The sequence below is a fragment of the Rhinolophus sinicus genome, linkage group LG12 (assembly GCF_036562045.2).
Source record: "Rhinolophus sinicus isolate RSC01 linkage group LG12, ASM3656204v1, whole genome shotgun sequence".
In the NCBI taxonomy this organism is placed as follows: Eukaryota; Metazoa; Chordata; class Mammalia; order Chiroptera; family Rhinolophidae; genus Rhinolophus; species Rhinolophus sinicus.
Window position 1 is genome coordinate 37233658 of NC_133761.1, and position 26672 is coordinate 37260329.

Consider the following 26672-nt stretch of genomic DNA (forward strand, 5'->3'; position numbering starts at 1 on the left):
TGCATATCCTCTCCAGTATTATCATTCCCTTTTTACAGATGAGAAAACTGAGGCTAAAGAGTGGCATGCTCAGATAGAGAATGAGTGAATGAATGAATGAATGAATATAGTGATACATTGTTTATTTCTCCTACTAGAACATATGTTCCATGAGTATAAGTACCTTATCCCTAGCCCTTAAAACAGGTCCTGGCATAAGGGAGAGGCTCATTAGTTATTGTTGCTTAATGAATGAAGGACTGCTTAACCTGGGCAGAGAATATTTGCTTTCTTCAGGAGGATCCCCTAGGCCTTTTGAGATATATTTGGCTCTTCTGCACTTCCCTTGCAGGATTTTAGAAGGAGCCATAAAGGCCTGTAGCAGGCTGGGCTAATGGAATGGAGGAAGGGTGACAGCTAAGAATATTTTTCAATGGAAAATTAAATCTGCTCAGCAGGAGTCTAATGAGAAACTGCAGCTGGCCTGAAGGAGGCTGCAGATGGCAGGAGTGTCCATCTGGATCCCCTAGGCCTCTGGATACTGAGGGGTTATTCTTAGCCATCTTTTCTTCCATCTTTATTTTCTCTTAATCAAGGCTCTCTTGATTTTGTAATCGTAGCTTTTCTCCCCCTTCTGTAAAGCAATGATTTTTCATATCATAATTCTTTCCTTCTTTAGATTTCCCAGAGAGGGTGGGTGGTACTTTTTGTGCTCAAACACTTTGCACGTTGCTTCCCACCTAACTCCTCCCCAGCACTTTTGTGGCTGGTGGAGGACCTATTCCGTGTGCTGGGGATTTGACCCCAGCTCCTTGTTTTTTTACAAAGAACTTAACCATACCACTCTCCTTGCCAATTAGTTTTTCTTAGTACAGTAACAGCAATATGAATACACTTCCCGCCCTCTGCTTCATGTGTCCTGAATTCTACTGGATTAATTTAACTTGAGCTTTAACAGGCAGCAAAACTGAGCGCAGGTGGCCAAGCTCCAATCCTTGGCTCCTGCATCATAATCATAGTCACTCGCATTGACACAGTGCTCTGTGGTTATCAAAGCACTTCCACACTCAGTAGTTCTTAGTCTTCAGAACAACAGAAGCCAAGGTCTCTGGGCTTTGGTGACATCCCCAGCATCATGTTGCTAGGAAGAGGAAATGCCTAGTTTTGAACTGGCTTTTATGATGCTAAATACCCTACATTTTTTTTCATACCTTACAGGCTTACAAAATCAAATATCCTTGGGGCGAGGTAGATAATCTAAATGAAGAGAGGCTGGCTGGAGTATAATATATTAGGGAGTAGTGAGGACTGTGGGAAATTGGAGAGCATGCCTTGCCTAAAGGGCTTCAAAATGCAAAACATTTAAAAACAATTTTCTACAACATTTATTTTACTGCCTCTTCAATGCCCAGTCTATAATCTACCTCTTTGTTGGTGGAAAAGAGAGGACACGTAAATGGTATCACCTTTACCACTGAGTAGATTTGATTTGGTGGCATGGGTATGACCTTGGTTGTGCGAGTCTACAGTATGGATGAGGAAGTATGGTAAATTGAAGATACGTGAGTGATTCTATTGCTTTTATGATAGTATTACAGATGTATAGATCCTGGGCCAAGAGTTTTCAAGGGATGAGATTCAAAGTAATATTATACTATGGTTCTATGAGTCTCTGATACCCTAACCTACAGTCCTGGTCAAAGATTCTCCTCCTCCTTCCCTACCTCTTTCCTTTCTCTCTCACCCATTTTTGAATTTATGAATGGAAAAGGGGCTATGAAATAAGCCTGACAAGTTCAGGGGGCCACATGGCAGGCCTGACAAGCTCAGTGACCAAAAATTACCCTCACAGGATAGTTAAATCATAAATTCCTAACTGGGCAGGTTATGGTGGGTAGTCACGTTCCAGGCTTATAGCTTCTTAGCAAAGGTCAATCTTTACTTGAAGTCAGCCCTGTGCACTGTTCTTATGCATCTAGGACAACACATCTTTGAAATGTCAGAATAATTTTCTTTCCAGACCTCTCGAAGTCACAACTGCAGGCCCAAGAACACAGAACTCCTCATTGTTATCTTGTTCCCCATATACCATTTCTGTGTGCTGTAAATGTTGATTATCAACTATCCTGTACCCACCAATGTAGAAGAAGTAGGTGTCGCTCCATTTTGCTTTTTATCCAATCCCAGAAATTTCCCCTTTGTTTTCTCCCACCCCCTTAATCTACCACCAACGGATTTCATGTGACGGGTAACGGTCCTACGTCTCTTCCTTTGCTTCTAATGCATAAAAGGAACTTCAAAACTGTCATTCCCTGGAGAATTTTCTCAATCAAATCAAAACTCCTTCTCTTTTGAGGGGCGTTAAAAAGAGAGTAGGCTGAGGTGGGGCTAGCATGGGAATGGGGTTGAAGTGTATCCCCTACTCAAAATAGAACAGTGGTTAAGACTGGCCCCAGAGAGCATCGCTCTGCTACTTACTAGTTCCATGAACTTGGACAAGTTATTTCACCTCATTCTTTGGCATCTTCATTGCTGAAACATGGGTAAGGACAGTGATGATGAGGACTAACTGGGACAAGGCATGCATAGAGTTCACTAAATGTTATTTTTGTTTTGAGTTCTGTCTCCTAGCCATGTTACTGTGTTTCCCCAAAAATAAGATCGGGTCTTATATTAATTTTTGCTCCAAAGGACACCATTAGGGCTTATGTTCAGGGGATGTCATCCTGAAAAATCATGCTAGGGCTTATTTTCCAGTTAGGTCTTATTTTCGGGGAAACATAGTAGATCGAAACCGAGGAAGCCTTCCAATGCTGGCAGAGGGAATATGGAGAGAATAATTCATAGAACAAAACACTATAATATTCTGCCATTTTTTCCTTTTCAGAACTCACCACGTGTCCAAATGCCCTGATTCTACTTTTTTCCCCTCCAGCTCCAAAGCCTTAGATTGGTCCCAATGAGCTGGAATCCTGGACCAGGGATCTGGGACTCAGCTGGATAAGATTTGGCTCTCAAATATGCTTTTTTTGAGGTATAACTGTGATTTTCTAAATATTTGCTCAAATTTAACTGTTGAAACTCTAAGTTGTTGTTTTCTCACTTGGCTTCTAATGGGACAGAAAATTTAAGAAGGCAGATTCTTTTATTCAAACTCAACATAGCTGTACTCAGAATCAATAGTGGACTTTATGCTCCCCAATTTTAGAATTTGTTTTCTTTGCCTCACATACACCAATGAAAACTAGTTCATAGTGTATATTGACTACAACAAGCAATAAAATTAGGTTATTAGTGTGAAGATTTAGGTTTTTATCAATGGACAAAAGTAGAATTGAGAGGCTATATAATATGCTTATAAACTCTGATTCTTAATTTTTACCCACATAATGTTTCTGTTGAGATCAGTTGGCAGAGTAGGAGGCTCAGCATGGAAAAAGCATGGATAATTCTGAAATGCAGGTATCTCACAAGTTACTTTACATCTGTTTTTAGCATGGAGTCAGCAATATACTCTTGGATGATCTCTCTTTCTTTCTTTCCTCACTCCCCCACTCTTCTGCTTTTTGCACATCTGTAGCCATCCCTTCCTGGCCAGAAGGAAAACTTGATCGAAGTGAAGGGCACCATCCAGGAAGTTTTGATACCCAGGTTCTAGTTCCAGCTCTGCCATCTACTAACTCAGTGGTAGTCATTCCTCTGGGTATCAGCTTCCTTAGATATAAAATAAGTAGGAGGTTGGGGCCAGGGCCCTGGAACTAAGGGAGCTCTAGAGTCGGTGGATTCCACCTTTGCCAACTTGGGGCCTGTAGGTCTCAGCAGCTACAACTTGGATAATCTCCAAAGCAGATAACTGCCTTCAGGATAACTGAGAATGGACTCTATTCACAGCAGTCTCCAGCCACTCAAATAGACGCTGGTGCCTTTGGCTGTTTCTTAGAGCCACTAGCCAACCTGGAAATGAAGCTAGTTGGAAAAGAGGATTTAAGTGTTGGAAAGGCCAGTGTCATCTCCAAACACAGCATCTGGGAAATGCCCATGTACCCAGAAAGTGCTCACTGAAACCCTTCAGCTAGTGGTGCAGTACAAAGAATCAGGCAAACCAGGTTTTGAATCTTGACTGTGCCACTTATACGAGCTGTGTGACCTTGGGCAAGCTTTGTGGCTGAGTGTTACTTTTCTCTATAGAATGGGGGTAGCAATAAATACCTTGCAGAACTGTGGTAAGGACTGAGGAACTGCAAAGGCCTAACAGTACTTATTGAGTATAGGTACTGAGAGGTACTTAGTAAATGGTAGTTATTATTATTATTATTGTTATTATTCTGTGCCCTTTATTCATAGGAATCTCTCAGAAGATATGGGCCCTAGTGTCTGGCTCAGGGCTCCTCCCCATGGCTGACAGGCATTGATTGGCTCTAGGCCCAGGCCCAGCCATCCCAAGAAACCTGGCACAGAGACGTTGCTGATTGTGATGCTGATTAAATCCTCTGCTTGAGGGGCCTCAGCGTCCTGGCCCAACGCAGGAGGGCCGGCAACATTGAGCACAATCTGGTGGAACCTAATTAAGTTATTTTTCAAAACTGCCCTTTTCGAAGCCCTTGTCCGCTTTCCTCACCTCTCTCTGGGTCCATGTCAGAGAAGGGAAAGTAGTGCAGGGCTCTTTTCTCTCCCTCATCCGAAGAGAAGGTGACAGAGCGGCTGTTTTCCGTGCGGAAGATGCGGCGAGCACAACCCCTAGCCACTCAAGGTTGCTGCAGCCCCATTCTAGAGGCTAAAGCCTTTGCGCGCTGGACGATCCCTATTTTTTGTCAAAGCTGGGCTAGCAACTCAACTTGCCTCTTCCCCCATCCTTTATCCCGACAGCTCGCAAGTGCTTTGCTGGGAAGCACGATGAAGTGTATTTTTCCATCTCCCTGCGTTCACCTAGTAAAAATAAAATAGAATAAAATAAATGAGCCCGGGACTAAAGTGTCGTTGTTTTTTAAAAGTGGAGAGGGATCACATGACTTCGAAGAACTGATTTAGTGAAGTGGCCGCAACTCGGCGTTTGCTGCAGAACCGTCTGTCCCAGCGGAGGCGCTGACGTCAGGGTACAGCCCCGCGCGGCTGGCGAGCACCGTATTAACCGCCCGGCGGCGGCGGCTGGGCGCCAGCACCCCGTGCTCTGCAGCCGGGCTCGCGGTGCTCACAGGCACAGCAACGCACGGACACACGGATGCACACCTGGTCAAGCCAGGTAAGGGGGCGCTTCGATTTTGGAGGAGCCCTCCTCTTGACGCCGGGAATGATTGGGGGAGGGAATGGACGTTCCCAGCCCGCAAAACTTTCAAAGTTGAGATCAGAACCCCTGGAACGTGCTGTGGTTTTCCGGCGGTGGGGGTGGGGGTGGGGGTCGGGGAAAAGGGGGGCGGGACGGAGGGCGGAGCAGAGTTTAAGGTGCAAAGGATGCCTTTTGTTATCAGCCGGTTCCTTAGTCCTGTTAGGAGGGTTACCTCCTACAGACTGAGTGGTCAGAGGGCAGTACGAAATGACACTTAATGCTTTTGTTGTTTGAATGCAAATGTACCAGTTGAGGAGCTGCTTATAAGCTTAAAACACCGGCAGGTCATCCTGGCCAGAGGCCGACGTGTTGGGGTGTGTAGTGTGGGGCGAGTGTGGGAAGGGGACTGTCTGTCTCCGTCTCATTATCATGAGCAGATCTTGCTGATTAAAATGAGAATGCTTCTACTGTATCTCAGGTAGCCTGGAAGAATGGACCTCCGTGCGAGGGGAGTCTTGCAAAGGGAAAGTTGTAACCAAGTTGTTGAATGTCCTTTAGGAGACTCTTTGGCCATCAAAAAAGTGGAAATCTGGGTTAAATTAAAGAACTGTCAGAGCGGACGTGGTTTAAAAGAATGAAGCATTTTCTCTGCAAATTTGATAAGTCTGAACGTGAGCAGGACATTTCCTTACCAGAACAACAAGGCTTGGGGCTATGGTGTTTGAAACTGATATCTGTGGGCAAGAGGGCAGAGCTGAGGCATAAACCACAAACAGAATTCTCCCTCACCTCCAAATAATAGCTTATTCAGGAGGCTGGAGAGCATCAGGGCAACTTTACTAAACATGGAAGTTCCAATATGTCCAGTCCAGCTGGGGGGAGTGATGTCATCGCCACGTGTTTCCCACCAAGACACAAAAGCTCACTGGATGCTGGTACAATTAAGAGCCATGTTTAGACAAGAGCAGCTAACTTGGGCTGCTCCTCCCCAGCTCCATTAACTCCTTGATTTTCAAGCCATCTCTGGAGGCTGTGGTTCCTTCTGGTTGCCTCTGTGCCAGCTGTGTGTGGGGATCTCAAGGCTTCCTTGAGGATGGAGGAAGCTCCAGAGTAGTGGGTAATGCTAACGGGACTGTTTCTTTGCAAATGACAGTCTGCCTGAGGAGCTGGTTACTAATTGTGTGTGTGTGTGTGTGTGTGTGTGTGTCCAGTTGAAAGCCTGTTGGGTTTGGGGACTGTTTCATTGGTGTTCCTTCTGTTAGGACTGCTTGGGTCTCACACCATCTAATAGAATATTACTGATGACTGACTGTGTATTTGAGTCCCCTGAGCTCTCGCTCATGCTTAGTAATCCTAACATCTTGGCCATTTTTGCTCTCCAGGACCCAACAATGACTCTGAATAATGTCACCATGCGCCAGGGCACTGTGGGCATGCAGGCACAGCAACAGCGCTGGAGCATCCCAGCCGATGGCAGGCATCTGATGGTCCAGAAAGAGCCCTACCAGTACAGCCAGTGCAACCATTGCACTGCTGCCCCTGAGGACCACTGCCGCTGGAGCTGGTCCTCCAACTCCACGGACTCAGTCATCTCCTCTGAGTCAGGGAACACCCGCTACAGGGTAGTGCTCATAGGGGAGCAGGGGGTGGGCAAGTCCACTCTGGCCAACATCTTTGCGGGCGTGCATGACAGCATGGACAGCGACTGCGAGGTGCTGGGAGGTAGGTGGCCCAGCCCCAGCGGGCTTCTGTCTGTCAGCAGTGGTCCAGGCAGGAAGAGTGAGTGGGTGGGTCATTTATCTGCAGAGTTGGGAACTGAGGTTATGCATTGTTGGCATTGGCTGGGAAGCTGAGTCCCCAGAAAAGCTCTGGCACTGGCCCCCATGACAAGAAAATGAAAATGCTCATAGATAAAACCAGCCCAGAAAAGGAATCTCTTCGATTCCAGCTCTAAAGGGACTGGGGGACACTGATTAAAGAGGGCAGAGCCAGAGGGTCCAGCTCCCACTTTTGGCTTTTACCAGTTGACCTGGACCTTTCAAGAGCTCAGTGTAGACACAGCTTTTTTTTTTTTTATGGTTATTCCTAAAACCAAACCGATTTGAAAAACCAACTCATTAGTTTACTTCCACCAATGTTAGAGTCTCTTGAAAGTGTAAGTAGTTTAAAATCTGTATTTGTAATATTGAAATAATACAATATTTTTAAATATTTTGAATTATAACAGTGATGATACGTATGTTTGTGTAGCCTCTTAGTTTTTCAAGACAGTTTCCCTGTACAATCTCATTTAAAATATATATTATTTAAGCACTACCTGTTTCCAAAACTGATTTGAGGTGACAGAATCCAAAATGCATGTATGACTCAAATACGTCTAAAGCATAGCACTATATTCCGGGAAATTATATGAGGATCTTAGTAGTTAATGGTTTTTATAGTGTCTTGCAGCCACGGCTTCTACGAGTATCTTACCATACATGTACAAGGTGGCTGCAAGTCCCAATTTGCAGTTGTAGAAATAAAGAGATTGCCAGTACTTGTCTAAGTGGCATGCTCTGTCTGTACTCTCAGTTGTGAATCACAGCTGAATCACAGACTTCCAGAGTAGGAAGATGCCTCATTGATGACTTAGTTCTGTCCTGCACTTGCTGCATAGGAATCCCGGTCCTTCCTCAGTACTGTCTGCCCACTTCCACTAAATGTTTATCCTCCTTGACTATCTCTACTGTTAGAGACTTAACTGCTTCAGAAGGTAGCTCCTGAACTGGGCTACAAATGATGACTCATTGATAGAACATTGATTTCTCACACTGGAATCTCAGAGAGTATAGCTAAATGAGTGAAGGAGGAGATAGGGTCAGTATTGCACATTTTCTTTTTCTTTGTAAAGGATGACTGTGGCTATAGGAGAAATGGGGGAGCTAACATCTAGAATCATTTGCAATGGGAGAGGCACTTTATTGGGTGCCTTATATTTGCTACTGTTTATTTTGGTCCTCATAAAATTCCTGTACTCATGAATAAACTGAGTCTCAGGGATACTAAGTGGCTTATCTAGAATCACCCAGTGGGTTAGCTGTGATTAGAACTTGGGGTTTTATAATTTTAGTTTGGTGTTGTTCTTATTCTACCATTGATGGGGAATCTGCTATGTGCCAGGCACTGTGCTAAATACTTCACATAAGTTTTCTTTGATAATACTTGACAAATTGAACGAATTTGGTACTTAATACCTGTATTTTACAGGTGATGCAATGGAGGCTTATGAAGTCAAATGGCTTTCCCAGGGTGAAAAAAGCCAGACCATGGTATGACCAGGATTCAAATCTAGTTGTGGTTGAACGCAAATCCTGTGTCCCTTCACTGTATCCTGCAGCCCTTGGATTTAGTGTTCAAATACTATACGACAGCACTTTCGGCTGGGTTTGGCCACATGCCTGGTCTATTCTAGGCTGTCTAGTCCTCAGTGATGAATCAGGTACAGCATATTCTCTTAGGAAGGAGCTGAGTATCAGTGGCTATAACTCAGAGCAAGGAAAAATTCATGAAGACCTTAAGAAGTAACAATTAAGTGCTTTGGGGATAGGCATAAGGAAGAGACCAACTGAGAGTTTTTTTTGTTTTTTTTTTTAAGAGGGAGGAATTGAAAAAGTAGATAGCACACTTTCAAAAATGTTTATTGATTAGAGTGGCATCTATGCAGAGGGTGGTATCCCCATAAGCATAGAGCATGAAGACCAAGTCATACCTGGAATTTGGGAAGGCAGGCTTCTATATTTAGGAAACTTCTTTGTTTAATGGGGGCAGAGGGGAGACTCTTTTTCTTATTTCCTCAAGTAGAGAGTCTTTGACAACAAGAAGTTTCTCAGGTGTGTCCTATTTGAGTAACTTAATCTATACCGTCTAGGATTACATCCCTTATCTCTAGGTGGCTGTTGGAATCACTAGTTGGCTTTATGTATCCCAAGAGGAGGGTTTTCCAAGGCATACCCCTACATTGTTCTTTTTTCAGCATTAACCATAAGAAAAATCTATGTAATACTCTCATCATTATTTCTCCTAATAAAGATGGATGTTGTATGGTTATATTACAATAATCTTATGACTGTGTACACATTTAATGCTATTCATTCATTTACTCATTCATCCATTCCATTCTTCATCCCTGAATAATTAGTTACTGAACATATACCATGTAACTTAGTGAAGCACTTTGGAGATACACAAAGAGTCAGGGGGCTTCTACCCTAAAGATGCTTATATTATATGCAATAGAGATCAGATATACACCAACTATAACTCAAGATAAGGTGTGATAATTGTCTAGAAATAGGTGCAAAGACAGTGCTGTGAGAATTCAGAGGAGAACAGATGACTTCTGCCTGTAGAAATCAGAAAAGGGTTCATGGAAGAAGTGGTCTCTGAGCTGGACCCTCAGGACAATAAGGATTTGTGAGCCCTGAGAGATGAGGAGGTACTGCACATACACACAGGCAGTGCCAGAATGAGCACCGGGCTTGCAGTCTGATCATGGGGAGTGGAACCCAGCCTTAATACTGACTTAGCTGGTTGCTCTTGGACAAGATACTCCTCAAGCTTCCTCATTAGTAAAATAGGGATAATACCTACTACACAGGATACTAAGAGGATTAAAGGAGATAACATATATTAAGCATGTAGCATAGTGCCTGCACTTAGCAAGTATGAAATGAGTATTATTAGTTAGAGCTAATTCTGAATCTACCATTTCCTTTCCTAATGCTTATATTTCAAAACTGGCACTTTCATTGCTTGTAGTCCCGATCCACTTTGGTCACTCTTAGGTGGGGCCCTGTGAGACTCACAAAGGAGACATGAACCATTAGAGGGGAGGACAGTATTCTTAGAGCAGCTGTTTCTTCCAGGGTTCCTTGGGATCCCTTCAGCTATGAAAGCTGAAAGCACTTGAGAGTTTTGGGGGAGAGGGATTCTGGAGTCTCAGAACTTTTGAGGGGCTGCAGGAGCAAGTCCAAGCATGTGAGAGAACTCCTGTGCAGCTTCCACACATAGCACTTGAGCCAGTCTTGTGCAGAAGTGTCCTTCAAGCCCAATGGGGATCACATGAGAAAAGACAAATCGAGGTTCACTAGCCCAGGGAAAATGGCTACTGACTGTAATTGCCCAATCATAGAAACTCCATCTCACCCTTTCAGCATGATCTCTCTTTTATTATTTTTATTAAATTTATTGGAGTGACAATTGTGAGCAAAATTACATAGATTTCAGGTGTACAATTCTGTATTACATGATCTATAAATCCCATTGTGTGTTCATCACCCAGAGTCAGTTCTCCTTCCATCACCATATACTCGATCCCCCTTACCCTCATCTCCCACCCCCCACCCCCTGCCCCCCTTACCCTCTGGCAACCACTAAACTATTGTCTGTGTCTATGAGTTTCTGTTTCTCATTTGTTTGTCTTGTTCTTTTGTTGTTTTTGGTTTATATACCACATATCAGTGAAATCACATGGTTCTCTGCTTTTTCTGTCTGACTTGTTTCGCTCAGCATTACTCTCTCAAGATCCATCCATGTTGTCACAAATGTTCCTATATCATCTTTTCTTACTGCTGAATAGTATTCCATTGTGTATATATACCACAACTTCTTTATCCATTCATCTATCGAAGGACATTTTGGTTGTTTCCATGTCTTGGCCACCGTAAACAAAGCTGCAATGAACATTGGAGCACACGTGTCTTTATCTCTAAATGTTTTCAGATTTTTGGGTAGATACCCAGGAGAGGGATTGCTGGGTCATATGGCAATTCTATTCGTAATTTTTGAGGAACCTCCACACTGCCTTCCATAACGGCTGCACCAGTCTGCATTCCCACCAACAGTGTATGAGGGTTCCTTTTTCTCCACAGCCTCTCCAACACTTGTTACTATTTGTCTTGTTGATGATAGCCATTCTGACTGGGGTGAGGTGATATCTCATTGTGGTTTTGATTTGCATTTCTCTGATGATTAGTGATGTTGAGCATTTTTTCATATGTCTATTTGCCATTTGTATGTCCTCTTTGGAGAAATGTCTCTTCAAGTCCTCTGCCCATTTTTCAATTGTGTTGTTTGTTTTTTTTTTGTTGAGTTGCATGAGTTCCTTGTATATTCTGGATACTAGCCCCTTATCGGAGGCACTGTTTGCAAAAATCTTCTCCCATTCAGTTGGTGGCCTCTTTATTTTGTTGATGGTTTCTTTTGCTGTGCAGAAGCTTTTAAGTTTCATATAGTCCCATTTATTTATTTTAGCTTTTACTTCCATTGCCTTTGGAGTCAAGTTCATAAAACGCTCTTTGAACCCAAGGTCCATAAGTTTAGTACCTATGTTTTCTTCTATGCAGTTTATTGTGTCAGGTCTTATGCTTAAGTCTTTGATCCATTTTGAATTAACTTTGGTACATGGTGACAAATAGCAGTCCAGTTTCATTCTTTTGCACGTGACTGTCCAACTCAGCCAGCACCATTTATTGAAAAGGCTGTCTTTTCTCTATTGTATGTTTTTGCTTCTTTGTCAAAAATTATCTGTCCATATTTATGTGGTTTTATTTCTGGGTTCTCAATTCTATTCCATTGGTCTATGTGCCTGTTTTTCTGCCAATACCATGCTGTTTTGATTATTGTAGCCCTGTAGTACAAGCCAAAGTCAGGAAGTGTGATACCTCCATTATTGTTCTTTTTCTTAAGATTGCTTTGGCTATTCGGGTCTTTTGTGGTTCCAAACAAATCTGATGATTTTTGTTCTATTTCTTTAAAATATGCCATTGGGATTTTGATGGGGATTGCATTGAATCTGTATATTGCTTTGGGTAATATGGCCATTTTAACTATGTTGATTCTTCCAATCCATGAGCACGGAATGTCTTTCCATTTCTTTGTGTCTTCTTCAATTTCTTTCAAAATGTCTTATAGTTTTCAGCATATAGGTCTTTCACATCCTTGGTTAAGTTTATTCCTAGGTATTTTATTCTTTTGCTGCAATTGCAAAAGGAATTGTTTTTGTATTTCTTTTTCTGAGATTTCATTGTTAGTATATAGGAAGGCAATGGACATTTGTGCGTTGATTTTGTAGCCGCAACTTTACTGTATTCGTTGATTGTTTCTAATAGCTTTTTGGTGGAGTCTTTAGGGTTTTCTATATATAGCATCATGTCATCTGCAAAGAGTGATAATTTAACTTCTTCATTCCCAATTTGATGCCTTTTATTTCTTTCTCTTGCCTGATTGCTCTGGCAAGGACTTCCAACACTATGTTGAAAAGCAGAGGTGATAGGGGACATCCCTGTCGTGTTCCTGAACGTAGAGCAAAGGGCTTCAGTTTTTCTCCATTAATTATGAGATTAGCAGAGGGCTTGTCATATATGGCCTTTATTATGTTAAGGTATTTTCCTTCTATACCCATTTTATTAAGTGTTTTAATCATAAATGGATGTTGTATCTTGTCAAATGCTTTTTCTGCATCAATTGATATAATCATATGATTTTTGTCCTTTATTTTGTTTATGTGATGTATCACATTGATGGATTTGCGTATGTTGAACCATCCTTGTGCCCCGGGGATGAACCCCACTTGGTCGTGATGAATAATCTTTTTAATGCATTGTTGTATTTGATTTGCTAGAATTTTATTTTGGATTTTTGCATCGGTATTCATCAGAGTTATTGGTCTGTAGTTTTCTTTTTTTGTGCTGTCCTTACCAGGTTTTGGTATCAGGGTAATGTTGCCCTCATAGAATGAGTAGGGAGTACTGTCTCTTCTTCAATTTTTTGGAAGAGTTTGTGCAAGATTGGTATTAGATCCTCTTTGAAGGTTTGGTAGAATTCACTAGTGAAGCCATCTGGTCCCGGACTTTTGCTTTCAGGAAGGTTTTGGATGACTGATTCAATTTCTTTTTTTTTTTTTTTTTAACTTTTGAAAAAATATTTTTATTAAAAATATAGCTAACATATAATATGATATTAGTTTTAGGGGTACACCATAGTTATTTATAAACATTTATAAACCTAAAGATTTGAGACTGATTCAATTTCGTTACTGGTGATCGGTCTGTTTAAATTTTCCAGTTCTTCATGGTTCAGCCTTGGAAGGCTATATGTTTCTAAGAACTTGTCCATTTCTTCTAGGTTGTTGAATTTGGTGGCATATAGTCCTTCATAGTATTCTTGAATGATTCTTTGTAGTTCTGTGGTGTCCGTGATAACTTCCCCTTTTACGTTCTGATTTTGTTAATCAGTGTCTTCTCTCTTTTTATCTTAGAAAGTCTAGCCAAGGGTTTGTCAATTTTGTTAATCTTTTCAAAGAACCAGCTCTTTGTGACATTAATTTTTTCTATTGTCTTTTTGTTGTCTATTTCATTTAGTTCTGCTCTAATTTTTGTTATTTCTTTTCTTCTGCTGACCTTGGGTTTTACTTGTTCTTCTTTTTCTAGTTCTTTAAGGTGTAACATGAGGTTATTTATTTGGGAGTTTTCTTGTTTCTTGAGATAGGCCTGTAATGAGATAAATTTCCCTCTTAAAACTGCTTTCGCTGCATCCCAAAAATTTTGGTAGGATGTATTTTCATTGTCATTTGTTTCTATGTATCTTTTGATCTCTCCTCTAATTTCTTCTTTGACCCAGTCCTTCTTTAAAAGTATGTTGTTTAATCTCCATGTATTTGTGTTTTTCCCGCTTTCTTTTTACAGTTGATATCCAATTTCAAAGCCTTGTGATCAGAGAATATGCATGGTATGATTTCAATCTTCTTAAATTTGTTGAGACTGATTTTATGTCCCAATATATGGTCTATCCTTGAGAATGTTCCATGTACACTAGAAAAGAATGTATAGTCTGATGTTTTAGGATGAAGTGCTCTATAAATGTCAATTATGTCCATTTCATCTAATGTGTCGTTTAGGGCTACTATTTCGTTATTTATTTTCTGTTTGGATGATCTCTCCATAGCTGTCAATGGTGTATTTAAGTCCCCTAGTATAATTGTGTTTTGGTCAATTTCTCCCTTTAGTTCTGTTAGTAGTTGCTTGGTATATTTCGGTGCTCCTGATTGGGGGCATAAATATTGATGACTGTTATGTCTTCTTGTTGTACAGTCCCCTTCACCATTATGAAATGTCCATCTTTGTCTCTTGTTATCTTTTTCACCTTGAAGTCTGTTTCATCTGCTATCATTATGGCTACACCTGATTTTCTCTGGATACCATTTGCTTGGAGTGTCAATTTCCACCCTTTCACTTTGAGTCTATGCTAGTCCTTGTAGCTGAGACGTGTCTCTTGGAGACAGCATATGGTTGGGTTTAGTTTTTTGATCCAATCTGCTACTCTGTGCCTTTTTGTTGGTGAGTTCAGTCTATTTACATTTAGGGTGATTATTGATAGGTGAGGATTTCCTGTCATTCTATCTTTAGTTTTCTGGTAAGTTTGTGTCTCCATTGTTTCTTTGCCTTTTTGTTGTTGTCTATTTTTTCTGTGTGGTGGTATTCTATGATGTTTCTGCCTGTTTCTTCTTTTATTTCAGCATATATTTCAGTTCTGGATGTTTTTTGAGCGGTTACCCTTGAGTTTTTGTAAAAGAAAGTTTGATATTTAGAGTTTTCCATTTTCTTCAGCATGCTTATTTTCTCCATTCCTATATTCCAGTTCAGGCCTTCACTCTCCCCCTTTTTATGGTTTGGTTGCCACAAATTGTCCCTGTTGGTGTTCGAAGACTCCTTTAGCATTTCTTGTAGTGCAGGTCGTGTATTAGAAAATTCCCTCAGTTTCTGTATGTCTGGAAAGGTCTTTATTCCTCCTTCATATCTAAAGGCTAAATTTGCTGAATATATTATTCTTGGCTCATAATTTCTCTCTTTCAATAGTTTGAATATTTGGCTCCACTCCCTTCTGGCTTGTAGAGTTTCTGCTGAAAAATCTGATGATAGTCTAATGGGCTTTCCTTTGTAAGTTACCATCTTCTTTTCTCTGACTGCCTTGAGGATTCTTTCTTGTCGTTGATTTTAGACAGCTTCAATACAATGTGCCTTGTAGAAGGCCTGTTGGGATGAGGTAATTAGGTGTCAATTTGCTTCTTGGATTCGAGGGTCCAGTTCTGTCCACAATGTGGGTAGTTCTCATCAACAATTTGTTTGAATATATTCTCTGTTCCCTTCTCTCTTTCTTCTCCTTCTGGTATGCCCATTATTCTTATATTGCTCTTTCTGATGGAGTCAGAAAGTTCTTGTAGAGTTCTTTCATTTCTTTTAAGTCTCGAGTCTCTTTCTTCTTCTATCTGTGTCATTTCCAGGTTTCTATCTTCGATGTCACTGATTCTTTCCTCCATCTGGTCAACTCTACTACCTAAGCTGGTTATTTCATTCTTAATTTCTTCTATTGAGTTCTTAATCTCCAGAAATTCTATTTGGTTCTTTCTTAAAATTTCAATCTCTTTCGTAAAATGCTCATGCTGTTCTTTGATTGTGTTTCTGAGTTCATTTAACTGCCTATCTGTGTTTTCTTGTATCTCGTTGAGTTTTTTCAGAACTGCAATCTTGAATTCTCTGTCATTTAAGTCACATATTTCTGTATCTTTAAGTGCCTTTTCTGGAGATTTTTCACTTTCCTTCTGAGCCATCTTGTTGCCTTGGTTATTCATGGCAATTACTGATTTACTATTTCTCTTCCTAGACATCTATAGGAGTGACTTCTGCAACAGGTTGATAGAAAGCGGTCTTTCTTTTGTTTGCCAGTACTTATTGGTAGAATGTTTTATTATTTCTCCAACTGCAACTTATTTTTCTTCTCCCACACGGTAGTGCTATGTTTTCTCTGCACTATTCCAACTTCTCACACAATGGGGGGATTCCCTGGGAGACGGGCTTCTCCTCTGTTAATAGTTCGTTTAGGTTACAGGGTACAGTGTCCTGGTGGGTATGCGGAGAGCTTTTGATGTTCCAAAGCTCTTCCAGCTCCAGATTCAGAGCCTGTGTGTTTCAGCAGTTCTGTTTACTCCTGCAGGGATCCGCCCAGATAGGTGGGGTCAGGGGCGGGGTGAGTTGTGAGAGGTGGCCCAGAGCAATGGCGGCGACCACCATCACAGCCGGTCCTGCTTCCACAGCTCCCTCCCTTTTGCTGGAACTAGTTGGGCTGCGAATTTGTGACTGCGGTCCACAGATCTCAGGACAGCAAGTATTCTATTCTTTTGATCTGACACTGCCTCTGTTCTGTTTCTAGCATCGGGCAGGTGGGGGCGGGGCGAGCTCTGGAAGGGTAGTGAGGGGGTGGCTAGTCTAAGTGCCTAAGTCTTCCGTTCTCTGCTTGGCAGTGAGGACTTAAACCACCGTTTTCAGCCATCTTCCCTCAGTCTTTTCTCCGAGGTCTCTGCCTTGAGTGTTCGGTTCAGCCGTGTTGTATGCTGCCCCCTCAGCCCTGTGGGCCATAAGCGGACCCTAGCGGTCCGAGTTCTTCCCTCTCCCACAGCTGTGGTAGTTCCCGGATGCAGCGAGTTCGGAGCACTGAGCTAGGTCTGTGTCCTGTGACCCCGCGTCTCCGTCTCTGCTCTTCTCCCTTCTCTCCTCCCCCGCTCACGTGATTTGCCCACCTGTAGGTGACTTCGCTAGTGGGCCTCTTCGTCTTGCCTGTCTGCTGTGCAGGGAGTCCTTTGGGGAGTTGTTGTTGTTCGATTCGTTGTAAATTCCAGGGGAGCTTTATAGAGGCTCACCTCATGCCGCCATTTTGATCACATAGTCGTGTATTCCTTTTCTTTTTTCCTTTTTAAAATTTTTATTGGGGGATATCAGGGAACAGTGTGTTTTTCCAGGACCCATCAGCTCCATGTCAAATCGTTGGTTGCAATCTAGTTGTAGGAGGGCGCAGCTCAGCTCCAAGTCAAGTCACTGTTTTCAATCTATTTGTCGAGGACGCAGCTCATTGGCCCATGTGGGAATCAAACCGGCGACCTTGGTGTTATTATGAGCTCTGTGCTCGAACCACTGCGCCAACTGGCCACCTGTAGTATATTTATTTTCTAGCAAAATTTTCTGCATGACCCTTTTAAGTAAAAGTGTTGCCTGTTTGCCTGATTCCTATATCACTGTTCTTTTATTTCTAGAAGATACATATGAGCGAACACTGATTGTTGACGGGGAAAGTGCGACAATTATACTCCTGGACATGTGGGAAAATAAGGTATGTGGAGTCCAGAGCTCTCTGTAAATTTCTTCAGGGTTTGCCTTCCAACAAACTGTTGGGTACGAGGGTGACCTTGCCTTTTTTGGTGTTCCAGATGAAGTAGGTTCATTCTCTTGATTAAAAGCTTTTACTGCTTTTTTTTGAGACTGTTTTAAGGAACAGGTCATTCACAGATGAGCTCTGAATAACAAGCAAGTTGCCCTTAGTTATATTTAAAAATACAAAAAATGTACTCATTTTAGGGAAAGTGCTAATAGGTATGAATGATAATTTTAAACTATATAAAACCATATTACACGAAGTTGACATTCTCACTACTAGTCTTCAACATTTGCTTTTTAAAGATTTGGGGCTTCTGTGCATATAGGCTAGACTTTCTATTTATTAAGAACCCTCCTAGCCTCACAAAAGGGTTCTAAATTTTATCACTTGGGAAAGGCAAAAGGAAGTTCTTTGGAAGTCAGAAAAGGCTCATTGTTGGTAGTTTAGATAGAAATTGGAAATAATGTTTGGCAGAATCATTGTATAATTTGTCAACTCGTGCTGTAGGAGGAATTGGACAGTAAAAACTTCTTGGCATAAGTAGTTTATGGGCTAGCAGTCTTTACAGCCACCAGACATCTTGCAGCCATGGAAGACTGATGCATTTTGGGGAGTTGGAATAAGGTTTCTTCCTTTCTCACATCAGCCATGGTACTTCAGGATACATGCATTGTTTCTTTGCAAACTGATGCCTCATGTTCCAGGCCAAACTGCACTCATGGAAAATCTTCTCATTTCATTAGGGGGAGAATGAGTGGCTCCAAGACCACTGCATACAAGTTGGTGAAGCCTACCTGATTGTCTACTCCATCACAGACCGAGCCAGCTTTGAGAAAGCATCTGAGCTGCGAATTCAGCTCCGCAGGGCCCGGCAGACAGAGGACATTCCTATAATTTTGGTTGGCAACAAAAGTGACCTGGTGCGGTGCCGAGAGGTGTCTGTTTCAGGTAAAAGTAGTGGTGCTAATGTCATAGATATAATCTCTGGGTCACCTGCATTTTCTTTCAAACAGGTATTCTTTTTTTTCTCTTTCATGAAGCTGGAACCAGGAGTTCATTAAAATGCTACATGGACGTTTATGTATACCCTAAGACTCCCACCTTCCTGGTAGATCATCTCTATGCTGGGTGCTGCTCCCTTGTTCAACTTGTCGACCTGTAGAATTCCAGTTTTCCCACCCCCAAGGGTTTCCCTGGAATTCCTTTAGGGAGGAGATTGTGCTCAGGGGTTTATTGGCAGTCCTTAATGTTTTCTGCTGGTCCTTTCTATTCTCGAGAGAGATCTCAAGAGTTCAGGGAAGTGGAAATAGCATCTTCATGCAAGAAGGATGGGAACTCTGATTTAGGGGAACTGTGGGAAATTGTTTTATTGAGAATAAGGATTCTACTCTGGCTGCCTCTGGTTCCTGTAGACCCTGGAAACACCCTCCTACCCATACTCTTTGCTTTCTAAATTCAGTTAAGACATCAGTCTGGACTCGTGCAGGTGGGAAAATTGGGCGAGCAGGGGAAGAGGGAAGGGAGCAGAGTGGAGACGCAGCTTGCATCTGTGGCTGTGGGGACATGGTCCGCACTTTCAGCTGTGGAGGTGTGGCCCACATCTGTGGCTGTGGAAATGTGGCCCGCAGCTTGGGCTGTGGAGGTGTGGCCCACATCTGCGGCTGTAGAAATGAACCTGCATCTGAGGCAGTGGAAACACCACCGACACTCGCAGCTGCAGAGATGCAGGGGATCCCAGAACGAACAGAGAACACAAAAGCCAGGAGGTGGGCTCTTTCCCTGCATCCCACAGCTGATTTCTCCCGCTGAGGAGGCAGCATATCCAGCATTTGAGGCAATAACCTCAGCTGATACCTCCAGTTAAGCCCTAGGCTGGACAAAGGACACAAACTCCATACCTGGGCCTCTCCCCTGGCTCTTCCAATCCTACCCCCGCCCTTTCAGAGACTTGAACTGGCCCCTGAACTGAGGAGTGGTGTCAGATTACAGAGGAGCCATAGTGCTCAGGCTCTGGGAAGACTGGCGGGCGGCTCCCTTAAGATCAGGAACAAGGCAAAGTTGCCCACTTTCTCCAGTTCTAGTCAACATAGTGCTGGAAGTTCTAGCCACAGCAATCAGACAAGAAAAAGGAATAAAAGGCATCCAAATTGGTAAGGAGGAAGTAAAACTGTCATTATATGCAGATGATATGATACTATATTTAGAGAACCCTAAAGACTCCACCAAGAAACTATTAGAGCTGATAGATGAATTTAGTAAAGTAGCAGGATACAAAATTAATATTCAGAAATCAGTTGCATTTGTATATACCAATAATAAAACATCAGAAGGAGAAATTAAAAAAGCAATCCCATTTACAATTGCTCCAAAGACTATAAAATACCTGGGAATAAATTTAACCAAAGAAGTAAAAGATCTGTACTCAGAAAATTATAAGACACTGAAGAAAGAAATGAAAGAAGATACAAATAGATGGAAACACATACCATGTTCATGGATAGGAAGAATTAATATAGTTAAAATGTCCATACTGCCTAAGGCAATATACATATTCAACGCAATTCCTATCAAACTACCAACGACGTTTTCACAGAAATAGAACATATAATCCTAAAATTTATATGGGACCATAAAAGACCCCGGATAGCCTCAGCAATCTTGAGAAATAAGAACAAAATGGGAGGTATAACAATACCTGACATCAAATTATACTACAAGGCTACAGTAATCAAAACAGCATGGTACTGGCATAAAAACAGACACATAGATCAATGGAACAGAATAGAGAGTCCAGAAATAAATCCATGCCTATATGGCCATTTAATCTATGACAATGGAAGCAAGAATGTACGGTGGGGTAAAGACAGTCTATTCAATAAATGGTGCTGTGAAACGTGGAGAGACACTTGCAAAAAAATGAAGCTGGACCACCTCCTACACCATATACAAAAATAAATTTGAAAATGGCTTAAAGACTTAAATGTAAGATCTGAAACCATAAAATTCCTAGAAGAAAATATAGGAAGAAACTTCACAGACATTACCCGAATAAGATTTTTACTGATATATCCTCGCGAGGGAAGTAAGAGAAAAAATAAGCATGTGGGATTACATCAAATTAAAAAGTTGTTTCACAGCAAAGGAAACCATCAATAAAACAAAAAGGGATCCTACTGAATGGGAAAAGATATTTGCCAATGATATATCTGATAAGGGGTTAATATCACAAATTTATAAAAAACTCACTCACTCAACTCCAAAAAACAAAACAACCCAATTAAAAAATGGGCAGAGGAGATGAAGAGACATTTTTCTAAAAAGGACATACAGATGGCAAACAGACATATGAAGAAATGCTCAACCTTGCTAACCATCAGAGAAATGCAAATAAAAACCACAATGAGATACCACCTGCCCCCAGTCAAAATGGCTGTCATCAATAAATCAACAAACAACAAGTGCTGGCGCGGATGTGGAGAAAAGGAAATGCTTGTGCACCGTTGGTGGAAATGCAGATTGGTGCAGCCACTATGGAAAACAGTATGGAGGTATCTCAAAAATTTGGAAATGGACCTACCTTATGATCCAGCAATCCCACTCGTAGGTATCTATCCGGAGAAATCCAAAACTCCAATTCAAAAATCTTTATGCACTCCTATGTTTATTGCAGCACTATACACAATAGCCAAGACATGGAAATAACCGAAATGCCCATCGGTAGATGACTGGATTAAGAAACGGTGGTACATTTATACAATGGAGTATTACACAGCCATAAAGAAGAAAGAAATCTTACCATTTGCAACAACATGGATGGACCTAGAGAACATTATGTTAAGTGAAATAAGTCAGACAGAGAAAGACAAATACCATATGATCTCACTTATATGCAGAATCTAAAGAAAAGAATAAGTGAATGAACTAATCAGAAACAGTTTTGGAGACATAGAGGAAAAACTGAGGGTTGCTAGATGGAAGGGGTGGGGATAAGGGGAAGGTGAGGGATTTAGAAAATAGTCGGTAACCATAAGATGGTCATGGGGTTTTGAAAATTAATTTGGGGAACGTAATCAATAATGTAAAGATTTTGTAGGGTATCCGATGGACACGTGTCCCATTTGGGAGACCACCTCAGGGATGATGTAGATGCCTGATCTCTGCACTGTACACCTGAAGCTGAACAATAATGAATGCCAACTATAATTTTATATATATATATATATATATATATATATATATATATATATATATATGTATATGGTTACAGGAAGTGGAGTACAGCATTAGGAATAGAGACAGTGGAAATGCAATGGCTCTGTGCGATGTCAGAGGGATAGTGGATGGGGGAGGTGGGGTTCACACAGTGTAAGGGATATAAATGATAAACGTCTAAGTATTGCTTTGTCTTGTGCACCTGAAACTAATAAAAAAAAAACTGTTTAAAAAAAATGAGAGAAAATGCATAGTATCAATTTGTATGTGTGTGTGTGTGTGTGTGTGTGTATATATATATATATATATATATATATATATATACACACACATATATATGGCAAAAAATGTATAAACAATTTATGAATAGAAAAAAAAACTATTAAAATTATAATGCTCAATATATACCAATAACAAAAGATGAATACAAGTCATGTATACACTTTTTTGGCACCCCCGGTATATTATAATTGATTGTTAGGATACACAAAAATTGAATGATGAATGTTAACATTCGAAAGGGAGAAGGGAACAGGATCAGGACTTGAGAAAAAAGAGAATTACATTTTATTGGTAATGTTTTATTTCTACTTTTAAATGCTTTAATAAAAATAAGTAAAATAAAAAAAAAAGACATCAGTCTGATGATGTCACATACATTTTTTCATATTTACTTTAGGTGTAGTTCCTATTTGCTGAGTGGGCACCCAAGTGCTACTGGGACCCTTAATATTTTATTGGGTTAACACAGATTTGGTAAAAGATTAAAAAATAACTTACTGCATTGCCAGGCTCTGCTCAGGAGAAAAGAAACCTGGTAAGCACTTAATAGACACAACCAGTTTGGGAATGTCTTACCCTTAGGATATGAGTATTTACAAGTGATCGTTTTTTGAAACCAAAACTTGGACACATAGTTATTAAATACAATGGAACATTTGAAATTGAGACTGTTCCAGAAAAGCTTGTTTGTATAGTTTTCTGTAACTGTATGATATATTTGTGAAATCTTCAAATTTTTTTTCAAAATATCTCATCAAATCTTAAAAAATATTTTTTAAAAGGAAAGCCATGTAGTAAAATTCTTATTTTTAATTCAGGAAACTGATCAGAATAAAGAGTTAAGAACATGAGCCTTGAACAATAATGAATGTCAACTACAAGTTTATATGTTATGTATATAGTTACAAGAAGTGGAATACAGCGTTAGGAATGTAGACAATGGAAATGTAATGGCTGTGTGTGATGTCAGAGGGATAGTGGATGGGGGGAAGGGGATTGATACAGTATGAGGGATATAAACGATAAATGTCTAACTATTACATTGTTTTGTGTACCTGAAACTAATAAAAATATATGGTGGAAAAAAAAAAAAAAAAAAGAACATGAGCCTGAGAATAAAGCAGGCCTGGATTCACATCTGCCACTTACAGGCTATGTGAATTCTCTCAAATTCTTAAAAGACTGCCCTCTCCACCCCCACAACCCCAGTTTCTTCATCTATCTGAAAGGGATAATGTATTTTTCAAGACTGTTGTGAGCATTCAGAAGTGTTTATAAAGCAATTCCCAGCACATAGTAAATGCAATAAATTAAGGCTATGGTTTTTACTGTTATAATAAATATTACTATATTTGATGAAATGAGACCTTCACACAGTGAATTTGGTAGGCCAGGTCTAAAGCCCATCTCTCCTGCTTCTGGGAATCTCCCTGTGAGACTCTTTGCTTCTATTTATGCCCTGGTCCGAGGACATGTGTCACAGTGGCCTCCTATACTCATTGCATCTGTGACTGACTTAAAGTTACCTTGAGGACCATTTCAAGTCAGGAGTCCTCCAGCTTGGCTGTGTGCTGTGTGGGATCATACTGTGTAGCCCCTCTGACTTTCTTCTCCCCTCTGACTTTCTTCTCCCCTCTTCTCCCTCCTAGAAGGGCGAGCGTGTGCTGTGGTGTTCGACTGCAAGTTCATTGAGACCTCAGCAGCTGTCCAGCATAACGTGAAGGAGCTGTTTGAGGGGATTGTGCGGCAGGTCCGCCTTCGGCGAGACAGCAAGGAGAAGAACGAGCAGCGACTGGCCTACCAAAACAGGAGGGAGAGCATCCCCAGGAAAGCCAGGCGCTTCTGGGGAAAGATTGTGGCCAAAAACAACAAGAATATGGCCTTCAAGCTCAAGTCCAAATCCTGCCATGACCTCTGTGTGCTCTAGGCACCCAGAGTACCCAGATGTCCTCCTGGTGGACATCATTGAAGGCCATCAGGACTGATAATCTATATTAGATTGGATCCTTAAGTACTGTTAGATGTGGCTTCTCCTAGTGCATATGGGAATTAATGTGTTAGTGTCATGAGCAACAAAATACATGGGAAATGAAAGTCTTTGTAAAGATTCAGTATTTATTTACAGGAAAAGTCTGACCTTGCTACATGAACACCCAAGACTTGTTAGAGGATGTGTTTGGTGTTCACATATGTTTCCTCTCTCCTTTGGAGAGCAGAGGTTTGAAGCCCAGTAAAGAATGCCTAAAACAATAACATTTCATTATTACATTCCCCCCTCCTCCACTGTTCTGATAGGTGAATTTGAAGCCAATGGTCATAAACAATTATAAGAGTGTGTTAAAGTGTTTATTCAAAGGAGGGAGATCTTCTTTCTCTGTACCTTATATTCATGGAGCTAGGACTGTAGAATTGGGTTTATCATGATCATGACCATTATTGCTCCAACAAGCTGTGAAAGAAATGATGGACCTTGCTGGAAACTAAAGCTTAGTAAACAATTTTTGTTTCATGCCCACAGCTGAACATCGAAAAATTTATAGAATTGGGAACTGATACATGTACCATTATGGGTTCAAAAATTGTGTCTTTACTTCTGTGTCTTATAATTTTTTATTCAGGGGGAAATTATTTTAATCAAATTCTACTTAGTCAAACCATCATTTATGTTTCATTATTTTTAAAGTCATCTGAATTATTGATAACCTGGAGTGCAGAATGCCAAATTTTAAAATATAATCAAAGGTCTGAATTTTTATAGCACAAAACATAACTACTTCCAGTACTTTGAGTTGACCCTTGTATGCCACAGCTTTGCTCTATTTTTTGCTATTTTGCAAAATAATAACCATTTTAACATTTGATAAAGCATATTTATGACATGTTTCTTAATAAGAAAAATGTCCATTTTATTACCATTTTCTATCTTTTTCAGAATATACAAGTTTTTACCTATATATCTTATAATAAAAGAAATAAAATCTTTGAAAAAAGTGCATTCTTAACTGTTTTTCTTCCCCAAACAGGATGATTTTGATTACATATTTTGATATAGCTTTTAGAATAAACACATTCTAAAGAAATACACATATTATTTCATTTCTTCTTTTCATTAACAATAGGCGAGTCTTTATTTGTTTTAAAGAGTATCCCTGACATTTCTCTTTTGGAACCATGATTCACAAAAATGCAAAATTACTTTTGGCAGATACAGTTGGGAAGTATTTGGGGTCATCTAAATGCTAAGTTATAGTAAGAGCCAGATTGATCTCTCACTTTGGTCTGGCAAATTCCTGACTGAACAGATGGGCCTTGCTTTGCTCCTTGACGGCTCATGGTCCTAAGCTTGACTAAAGCATTAGAGGAAATTATAAAGGATTAGAAGAAAAATAAAAGGAAACATGATTTTCAGTCTGAGATCTAGTCAGGCAAGGCTTTAACCAAATCCTCCTCTCTGACATTAATATGGTTTGACATTAATCGTGTGGCACCTTTCCAATGGCGGTGTGAACCCCTGTTGCTGAACTGGAACTTCCTGGTGTTTGTAATCAGACACAAACTCATTGTGACAATCATGGGACCTCACATATTGACTAAAGTGACACAGTTTTAAAAGGTGTCTCTGCTTGGCTTTGTCCTCCTTTTCCCAAGTTCAGAGCAAAGGTTCCTATCTCTGTGCGCTTTGCATCTTTAAATTGCTCAAGGAAACTGTACAGGGAAGTGAGAAGAGTAATGATTCAAGTTACACAGGCCTGAGGTGAATCTTGCCTGGGCCAATTAACGTGAGTGTGTCTTTGTGGTAGTGAAAGGTTAAACCTTTCTAACCATCAGTTTTCTCATCCACAAAATGGATTTCCTAATAACACCAACCTTGTATGTTTGTTGTGAGATTGTATTTTAATCTGCTACTCTGTAAAGAGCTCAAGAGATGTCAGTTTTCATTGTCACAATGCCTTCCATTCTGCATACAGTTAGTTTTATATGTTTACCTCCCCAAATGGAATGGAAACTTCCTAAAATCAGGACCACTACTTCTTTTCCTTTTTATCCCTCTACTCTCTTTAGTGCAGTGCCTTGCATATATTGGGGCTTTCATAATGTTTCTTCTTGAATAGATCCTCCTAATGGCCCTGTGAGGTTGGCAGGCCATTTTACAGCAAACAGATTCAGGAGGATAGTGACTTGTCCAAGTGTGTCAAGGTGATAATTCTCTTGATCAGGAGTGGAGTCCAGATGTGACTCCAAGCCATTTGCATATTCTGTTATCCAAAACTGTTTCCTATAGACACAGCCCTTTTCATCCCATGTACTACCATACCACACACACACACACACACACACACACACACACACCCCACAGTGCACACAAATCACATACATATCACAGCCCTCCATACAGCACACACACACACACACACACACACACACACACCCCACAGTGCACACAAATCACATACATATCACAGCCCTCCATACAGCACACACACACGCACACACACACACACCACAGTGCACACAAATCACATACATATCACAGCCCTCCATACAGCACACACACACACACACAGCTTGGTAAGGTTTCGTAACCTTGGTATATCAGTGTCTCACAGCAGTGTTTGTGTCAACATATGGCAGTGTCTTGCTGAGTGGCATTCGTTATTGTTGTTGCCTGTTTTTGTGTGCCGTTGCAAGA

The 26672-nt window shown here is 40.9% G+C and overlaps 1 protein-coding gene across 3 annotated transcripts; it reads left to right on the forward strand.

Annotated features, from left to right (window-relative positions):
* Positions 1-546: 546 nt before the first annotated feature.
* GEM (GTP binding protein overexpressed in skeletal muscle) lies at positions 547-24972 on the forward strand. Of its 3 annotated transcripts, none has more exons than XM_019719223.2 (5): positions 547-5218; positions 6625-6964; positions 17367-17443; positions 18232-18436; positions 23635-24972. In XM_019719223.2, exons 1-5 carry the CDS (start codon positions 5198-5200, stop codon positions 23907-23909), a joined length of 918 nt encoding a protein of 305 aa, XP_019574782.2. In that variant the 5' UTR covers positions 547-5197; the 3' UTR covers positions 23910-24972. The 3 variants fall into 3 exon arrangements, with proteins under 3 accessions (XP_019574782.2, XP_019574781.2, XP_074172561.1); XM_019719222.2 differs by having other exon boundaries at positions 555-5218; positions 23632-24972; XM_074316460.1 differs by lacking the exon at positions 547-5218 and adding an exon at positions 5760-6359 and having other exon boundaries at positions 23632-24972.
* Positions 24973-26672: the final 1700 nt, after the last annotated feature.